The sequence below is a fragment of the Elgaria multicarinata genome, chromosome 4, assembly GCF_023053635.1.
Source record: "Elgaria multicarinata webbii isolate HBS135686 ecotype San Diego chromosome 4, rElgMul1.1.pri, whole genome shotgun sequence".
Classification (NCBI taxonomy): domain Eukaryota; kingdom Metazoa; phylum Chordata; class Lepidosauria; order Squamata; family Anguidae; genus Elgaria; species Elgaria multicarinata.
Window position 1 is genome coordinate 98736350 of NC_086174.1, and position 9279 is coordinate 98745628.

The 9279-nt window shown below is 48.5% G+C and overlaps 1 protein-coding gene across 1 annotated transcript; it reads right to left on the reverse strand.

Annotated features, from left to right (window-relative positions):
• Window positions 1–4210: 4210 nt before the first annotated feature.
• POU3F2 (POU class 3 homeobox 2) lies at window positions 4211–5527 on the reverse strand. Its single transcript, XM_063124861.1, has one exon. It carries the CDS (start codon window positions 5510–5512, stop codon window positions 4211–4213), a length of 1302 nt encoding a protein of 433 aa, XP_062980931.1. The 5' UTR covers window positions 5513–5527.
• Window positions 5528–9279: the final 3752 nt, after the last annotated feature.

Here is a 9279-nt window from a genome sequence, read left to right on the forward strand (position 1 = left end):
TTTGGGTCAGCTACTCCTCAGTTGTGGATCAGGGCTGCATCTTTATTACTGTCTCAAAAGGGGGGCAGTACGAAAAAATACCAACAAATAATGTATTAGTTGCTAGAAGGGAAAAAAGGCAGGAAGGAAAGGAAAGGAAAGTGGGGAGGAAGGAAGCGGATGGAACTACCGCATGGGCCCACGAAAGGCTTTCAAAAGTGTAAAGAAGAACCGTCATACAATCTACCCGACCAAAACTTTGCTTTGTTTTCTTCCTGGACGAAGTTCACATAAACATGGGCTAACTAGCCCTAGCCGAGGAATCCCCGCAAGTCGCCTGCATTTATAGTGTTAAAACTGTTTAAATAAAAATAGCAAGTGTACACCCACCCACACACCATTGCGCTGTTCCTTTAAAGCAAACAGCACTAGAAGTGTTATCCATAAACCACTTATTCTGGAAAAAGGCTGCAGTAAATCCTCTAGACTGCCATGAGCTATCAACGAGTCTACTTTAGAGAAAGTGCCTTGTCCCTCAGCTCCGGCCTCTAAGCACTTAATTCCTTCTTGTTGGTGTGAATAGAACTTTTACTGCCAAGTATATGTGAGCGGCACAAACGATTGACAACCAGCGATTTTTCAGTGAGCGTCTAGGTAAGTCTGCTTAGATCTGTGCAGCTTCTAAACAGGTGTAAAAAGTCCCCATTTCTTCTCTGCCCATCCTCCAGGAGAAGCCGATTCCCAGAGCATCAAAAGACACACGGTGTTGGCTGCGAATATTAAAGGCCCAGCCTTTAAAGACTCACTTGGGCCAACCTAATAGGCTCCCAAGCCCATATATTCCTGCTGCACTGTACTAACTCCCGGAGTTATACCAGCAAAATCTGTCATCAGATTATGCATACATTTTATTCCAAAGTAAGAAGGAAGGACAGAGAATTCAGTCTCGAGTCTATTCCAAGAACTGTGCCGCCACTCAGCACTATTTTCCTCTCCCAAAAGGGAAATAAAAGATATGCCAATAAGTCGAACAAACTATAAAGGTCTTGTGTATTTCTGTTTTATGTAGATAATAAAATATTACTTTAACATAAATATATAAGGATCTCTGCGCTTTTATTTTTCCCCCACAAGCACATCCAAATGTACCAAAAAACAAAGTATTTCTTTAGAGACTGAACCAAAAAAAAAAATTTTTTTTTACATCCCATATAGATTTTGTTTGTTTGTTCACCTACTCATTTAAAGCTACAGAAAAAAACAGTTTCCAGAACCTGTTTGCTTTAAAAGAAATAAATATACATTGAGGCAGGCCACTTAAAAATGATGTGAAAATATTTCCCTGGGTAGCATTTAAAAGAAAAAAGAAAAAAAAGAAAAGAAAAATAGACAAAGAAAACATTTAAACTATTTCTGCATTTCAAAGGACAAATATTAAACATATATACAGAGCGGTAAGGTTTGCTTGGTAACTTTTTAATTTTTTTTTTAAGTAAATCTATCCAAGGGTTTGGAGGATCTGCTTCCCCAAACCCTTCTTTTGACCTTACCCAGATATTAATAAGTATCACTGTTTCCCTTTTGCCACTTCCTTTGCCCCTGACCTGAATATCGTTATAGGAGGACTTTGTCCTTATACCATAACCAACAGCAGCTACAATGCCCTTAAAAAGAAATCAGTGTCCATATCATCTAGAAGGGGGGGGGACACAACACTGTAAAATTAGAATAAAGGCCAATGAACTGGCTTCCCAGAAAGCTATACTGGTCTTCTCAAAGTAAGTGGGGAGAGAAAAATCTGATACTGGACTGTTGCTTAGAAAAAAAATAGAACGTAATAATATTATTAAATCCCACTTACATGTTTATCTGTGAGTTTCTCTGAGAAAATGATTCATTGACCTCAGAATGCCCAAACAATCCTCTAGGCAAACTTTGTAAGGATATTTTTTTAAAGTTATACAGACACCCCCCTTTTTTGTGCTGAGTAGATGTTTCAAAATGTAGATCTGTCACTATCACAGTTTCAAGGGTTAGCCCGTCACCCCAATATAGAATATATTACACAGTTTCAAGTTCCCCCTCCTGTCTTTCCTCTAGAGAATCTTCTGGTTTTATTTTGGAAAGTTAACTGTTTTCTATAGAGAAAATGCATCTATTAAAATGACTAACAAAAGAGAGAGGAAAAAGACAGATTGGAAAATGGCATTTTGGTTGCTTTGTTTTCATTTTGGAGAGGGGAAAAAAGAGAGAAAAGCCCAATGAAGATAAACCGGGATTTTCCCTGCCACACATTATGCTGAAATCTCAGTAAAGGATGTGGGGGTGCATCTGAAATCTGAGAATATATCTTAAAGAAAAAACCACCCACCTGTATGTGAACACAACACTGCCCTCCCTCGTAAGTACTTGGATTTTAAAGCAATCCTCATAGAAACATTAACTTGGAAGTAAGTCCCATTGATTTCAACGGAAGTAAGCCTGGCTTAATTTCCACTGATTCCAATGGAATTAATATTCACTTAAAATTAAATTCTCTTGTATTTTCTACGATCCACATTTTTACTGAAGTCTTATTGAGATGAATGGACCCAGGCTTGTATGCGATGACGGCAGTTCTTAGATGACTTACATTACACCCCTAGTTTAAAAACATTATGTGAAAGTACATCCATAGTGGATGTCACTCTAGAAGTCTTATCTCCTTCAGTAAAACCAAAACCAAAACCAAAGGGAAGTGATCTATCTCAAGATCTCCTGCTATAGCTGCAACCTTGGCACCCTTGCTTAGATAAGTGGAACTTACTTCCAAGTTACTTTCCCTAAAGTCAGAATGTGGGTTCTTGAGTTGAATTTCTTTTCCCGTCCTTTCAAATTTAGTAGAAGATGTCAGCATAAATGTCTTAGGGCAGGGGTACTACTGGTTACTCAAGACATACAGAGAACTTTCTGTACATTACCTGTGAGGCTAAGTAACACACACACACACACACACACACACACACCTTTTCCCATCTGAAAGTCCCACTCCCCATTCAAAGTGCCACTTTCTGCTGGAAAAGTCTGGACTGGTCTCTCTCTCTTCTCTGTGGTACTCCACCCCCCCCCTCTCTCTCTCTCACACACACACACACACACACACACACTTATCCAATGGGCCTTGGCTTCTTCAAATTATTTTAGCACTCTCTGGGCATGTTCTCTCTCTTTCTCTGACACCCACCCACACCCACACCCACACCCACACCCCTTTCCTTGCATCTGTTTCTGGAAAGAGGCAGGTTTTTTTTTTCTTTTTAGTTTCCACCCTTTCTTCTCTGCCCTCATTTCCTTCAAGATCCCGACTCTGGAGGTTAATGATGGCAGAGAGAGCAAATTAAACATGACCTCCTCCATTGAAGGCGGCTCCAAAACTTAGCATCCACACAAAGAGGAAAAACAAGGGTTACACGGATTTTTAGACATTGTCCCACCGCTGGCCAGCACTCAAGGGTGGAAAATGCAAGTCATTTCCCAGCAAGGCATGAAAAGGAAATGAAATTGGTAAAACTTCTGTTTCCTTGCAGAGTGAATTCATGATGGTTTCTTTTGAAAAGAGCGGCATGGCCCTCCTAACCACCCTTGCCTGCCTCTTGCCTTCCTATCCGCCCCCTCTAACTCCACCACCACTAGAACCAAACGTAGCGTGTATTCCAGCAAACCGAAGCCTCTGTCCTGCCTTCGTGGTGGCTTTGGCGGAGATCCCAAGGTACTTAATGGCAAAAACGCTACCTCTAAGGCAGGCCAACTTTTGTCTCTCCCCAGGGAGGAGGGTTTTGTTTAGCCGCTTGACATTTTGGGAGTCTTGTCTGCCTGTGGTTGGACGCAAGGAAAAGAGAGAGAGAGAGAAAGAGCGAGAGAGATCGTGTGGGCGTGGGTGGAAAGGGCAGACATGCACTCGCCTCTCTTACGCACACGTCCATATACTCACTGCACTTCATTGCCTGGTTACTCGCCTGTAAAGGTCAAAACACACCATTCATTACACACTTTGCTACCGTTTCAAGGATAGTTCAGTGCAGTCGCTTTCCTTCCTTCCTTCCTTCCTTCCTTTTTTGTTTTGTCTGCTTTTTTTTAAAGGGGAGGGGGGAAACAATCAAAAGGGTTGGAGGAGTAAGGGGGTAGAGGGAGGGGGCCAGGGGTCGGCCCCCCGTCCCCCCTGCTCCTCCCCCTGCTCCGCCGATGGCGGAGTTCACTGCACAGGAGTCTGTACCCCGTGGTGCGGCGGCGGCGTGTCCCTGCTGGCCCCATACACGTCCTCGGCTCCCGGCAGAGTCCCTCCCGGGGGAGTCATGCGTTTCTCTTTCTGTCTCCTGTTACAAAACCACACGCGGACCACCTCTTTCTCGAGCTGGAGGCTGTCCGCCAGCGAGGTGATCTCCTGGGCGGAGGGCTTGGGGCACTTGAGGAAATGGCTCTCGAGGGCGCCCTTGACGCTCACCTCGATGGAGGTGCGCTTTTTCCGCTTGCGCCCCTGCGCTGCGATCTTGTCTATGCTGGTGGGGCTGCCCGACGACGAGTCCGCCTCCTCCAGCCACTTGTTCAACAAAGGCTTCAACTTGCACATGTTCTTGAAGCTCAGCTGCAGGGCCTCGAACCGGCAGATGGTGGTCTGCGAGAAGACGTTGCCGTAGAGCGTGCCCAAGGCCAAGCCCACGTCCGCTTGGGTAAATCCCAGTTTGATCCGCCGCTGCTTGAACTGCTTGGCGAACTGCTCCAGGTCGTCCGAGGTCGGCGTGTCCTCGTCCGAGTGCGCCTCGTGGTGGTGGTGCGGGTGGTGGTGCTGCTGCTGCTGTTGCTGCTGCTGCCCGTGCGGGTGCTGCTGCTGCTGCTGCTGCGGGAGATGGTCCGGGTGGTGCGGCGGCGGCTGCTGCTGCTGCGGCGGCGGCTCCTCGTGGGCGTCCCGCAAGCCGTGGTGGTGCATGCCCGGCTGGCCCGAGCTCAGCATCCCGTTGACCGTGAAGCCCGGCGGCTGCGAGTACAGGAGCCCGCCCTGGCCACCGCCGTTGGACGCGGCCATGCCAGGCGGCAGGTGAGCCGAGCCGCCAGTCCTCCACGCCACGGCAGCGGCCACCGCGGCGTGGTGGCTCCCGGCGTGGTGCACCAGGTGCGGCGGTCTGCCTTGCTGCTGCTGGTGATGCTGCTGCTGCTGCTGCTGCTGCAGCTCGTCCCCCCGGCCGCCGGCCTGCACCACCGAAGGCTTGATGTCCTGCTGGCCCAGCGGGCTGGTGGACCACGGCGAGTCCCCTCCGCCGCCGCCGCCGCCGCCGCCCCCGCCGCCGCCTCCTCCGCCGCCGCCGTGGGACAGCGCCGTGATCCACTGATGAGCGTGGCTGAGCGGGTGCCCGTTGCTCTGCAGCGCGTAGTCCGCCTGCACCAGCGCCTGGGCGTCTCTGTAGCCGGCGCCCGGCTGCATGCTCCCCGGCGGCTCGGCGTGCACCATGGGCGAGCTGGAGGTGAGCAGGCTGTAGTGGTTAGACGCTGTGGTCGCCATGACTCTCCGAGCCGGACTGAGGGCTCCGCTTAAAGGAGCCGCGCATTTGACAGCTACTTTTTCGCCTCGGGCTCCTCTCGCCGCTCGCTTCCCCCGCAAGTCCGCTTGGCAGAGCCCACTGCAAAGGCACGCGTCCCCGCTCCTCCCTCCCTCCGGCCCCCATTGGCTCTCTGCGCTTTGATTTACGTGGAGACCTCTAGCAACCGGCGCAGGGGGAGCCTCCCATTGGCCCCGGCCCTGGCGCTGACACCACGCCTCCCACACAGCCTCCCTCTCTCTCTTTGTAATCAAACTCTAAAGAGGGAGAGAAGGAAGGAGAAGAAGGCGGGGGGGGGAGGGAAGAGAAGCGATAGAAAGAAGGGGGGCACAAACACGCACGGCGAAAAATAAAGCAGCAGCTCAGATGCTTCTAGCCACAGGGGCTGAATGCAGGTGGATGGTGGGGGAACGCTACCCCCTCTTTAAGCACACACACACACACACACACACACAGAGAGAGAGAGAGAGAGAGAGAGAGAGAGAGAGATTCAAAACCACCCTTGTCTGTGTTTTCAGGGAAAGCAAGCAGAGCGCAAACTGACCAGACGCACACCAAGGTTAGGCGTGCTGGAGGAGATGCACTCCTGTTGCTGTTTGCATTGTTCCCAAACTTGATGGAATACTTTTCAGGCGTAGGACGGTTTCACTCCTCCCCCCTTCCGCACCCCAGCCCCTACCCCACCCCCCAACCGCACGCCACACAAAGGACGCATCCTTTCAGTGGAAGGCATTCTTTTAGGAAACAACCGTCGGCTGGACGCGATCGGCGGAATCACTTGGCCAGGGCAATTTGCTTGGTTGCTGGAGCCACTCCTATAACTCCGTCAATGCCTTTCTTCTTCACTTGGCTGGCTGGCTGGCAGGCTGGCGGTAGATGGGTTTTGTTGTTTGTTTTTGTTCCTCTTCGTCACGTCCGTATTATGCCGACTCCCAACATTTCCCAGCGTTTGTTTTGCAACAAAGACAACTTTGAGCAAGACTTACTTAGCGTCAGGCAACTTGGTAGGCAACATGTTTCCCCAATAAAAGTGTTTATGTCCGCACGATCAGAAGACAGTAACCGCCCGATCCCCTATGTGCATATTTTTACTCGGAAGAAAGCCCCCCCCCCCCAGTCTCAGTGGGACCTACTCCCGAAGAAGTGTACATAGCGTCGCAGCGGCGCCCTGACTTCCTTTCTCCACTCTCGCCGCCCCCCGCCACCCCCACCCCCCGCACACACTTCTTTCTCCTTGTGTCTTTGCACCCAGTAATCCGAGAGAAACCTGCTGCTCCTTTTCCACAATGGCGGGATAAGAAGGACGAAAGCAGAGGGAAGAAGGGGCGAGGGGTGGAGGGCTGCTGCTACTCCCTTGGGAGGGAGAGACTCTCGCAAGTCCCCAAACTGTCCCAGCAGCAGGTGCTGCCTGAGAACAAAACTAGGATTCGCAAAGAATTTCAAGGCTTAACACTTTACAAAGCACAGAGGCAAAGCTAACTGGCATTGTTCACAGAGGTTCTCGCTCTGTAGGGACAAGCATGTTTACAGATCAACAACTTTCTTTCTTTTCTTGGCAAAACAGGCATGTTGCTCCGGCAGGAGCTTAAGAACAGGCAAGAGCGACTGCCCTCTCCCTCAGTTAAGACTCTGTTATAACTCAAGCCCACCGGTGCTGGTCTTAAGCCCAAGCGTCTCTCACAGCTTTAACTGGAACTTGCTTGGAAGTGGCCGATCTGGTTGTTTTAAGATTAAATGCCCGATCAACATTTCCAAAAGCATCTAAAAATGTGGATTTCTTGTTGTGTGGACCACCAAAGGGCCCAGGAGTTTATCAATAATGGAACCACCCATGACGTTTTGTGATTGTGCTAGAACATTTCCTTAAAATCCGGAGCACCTAGAAATAAGCTGGGCTGGATCTCATAGTCCAGAATTAGATCTCCCACTTTGAGCCAAGAAGAAGCAAGCACTTTGTGGGGGTTTGGGGGTCTTGTGTGTGTGTGTGTGTGTGTGAATCGACACCGTATACACTCCACCTTATCTTATTCGAAATGCCATGCCAGGGCAGGAAGAGAGAATTTACGATCACCACAAGCGAGAAGCTGCTTTCTTCCGAGAGTTGTTCATAATTTATCATCCTAGGAAAGGCTATTTGGCTGGAAAAAATTCTCTGTGTAAAAGGGACGTCTACACACACACACACACACACACACACACACACACGGATAGGAAGTAAGAATTCTAACTTCTTATCCCAGGAAGTATTGCAGGAAGGTTTCATTCATTTCTGGAGAACTTAAGCTAATGTTAAGGTGAGCGCAGCGCATCCCGATCCAGTGCCTAATTACTCAGAGGCCAGGTGCATTTTGTGAGGAGGGGGCTTCCAAGAAGTGTGCAGTGGACCATCAGGGTTTAAAATTTGGAAGCTTGTTCTAAGAGATGGGGGAAGAAGTGGGGGAGATGCCTAGGAAAATGACGCTGATGAACTCTCAAAGAAAGTGACACAATGTTTGAAATAAGTCCAAGAACTTATACTGGTTGGCCACTATATATACACGTTTCAGAACTGATTTGTACTTGGGGGATGGGGGAATCTTATTTTTATGGTAGTTGAGACTTTTCTAGTACTGGGATTACGAAAACAAGTTGACCTATAGTTATTTCTATATCTATATATCAGAGAGATAGTGTCTCCTGTTATCTCTCTCCCTCCCTCCCTCTCTGACATAACCAATACTATCCCCTACTCCACAACCTCTCAACAGTGTAGTAAGCTCACCTAAAACAAGAAAAATGAAATAATACTTTGGATCTGCTAAATAATATGAAAAAATGTGCAGTGCAATCCTAAATCTGTTTACTCAGGAGTAAGTCCAGCACTGTACATTGCAATTTACTTCCAGGTAAAGCTTGCAGCCTTGGGGCTTGTTAACTGGATGTGGCCAAGTGTGTTTGTTTGTTTGTTTGCTTAATTGATATTTCTATACTGTTTCTCTGCACCCAGAAGGGCCACCCGAAGCTTTGCAGAGAAGAACAATGTTGTTGGCCCAGTGTTTTCCCCCCCAAAACGCCTTGTGCAACTGTTTAAAGCGAGCAGGATACAGTAGCCTGACTCAGAACCACTGGAAGCAAATTGGGGGGGGGGGGGAAGCAGCAGCAAAGGATATCAGCAAAGTGAAAGGAGCATTTTGGAAGCTGGAAGCATCCCTTCTCCCCTCAGTTCTGCCTCGTAGTGTTTACATGGGTTCTGAAGTTTGGGTTGAAAGCATTGCTAAAAAAAGAAGTTTCTCTTGCCCTGGCTTCCTATTAGACGTATCTCCCACCGAGAACACTGGCAGAGTGCTTGAATAGAGAGATCTCCCAACAGGCCAACTCACTCCTGGCATTAATGAAAAGCTAGTGGAAAGCGGCCAGCGATTTTCTTTTCTTTTCCCGGTCAAATCTTAGCGAGCCACGTAAAATCAGCTCTCCTGTTCCGCTGATTGAGTGTCTGCGTGTGTGTTGCCTGTGTCGGAAGGAAAGCGGCTGTTATTCAAAAGGCGCTATCCGCAAACTTGGCAAGCCGCGATGTTTGGGTGTATTGAAGTCGGTTTTGTCCAAGGCATGAAAACTAACTTTTCTAGCTTAACTTTTTTTTTTTTTTCTGGAATAGCGCAGTTGCAGATGTTTGCATAGATGATCATTACGCGCCGCCCACGTTAGAAATGACAACGAATAGAGAGGAAAACAGGAAAAGCAAAGCACCAAA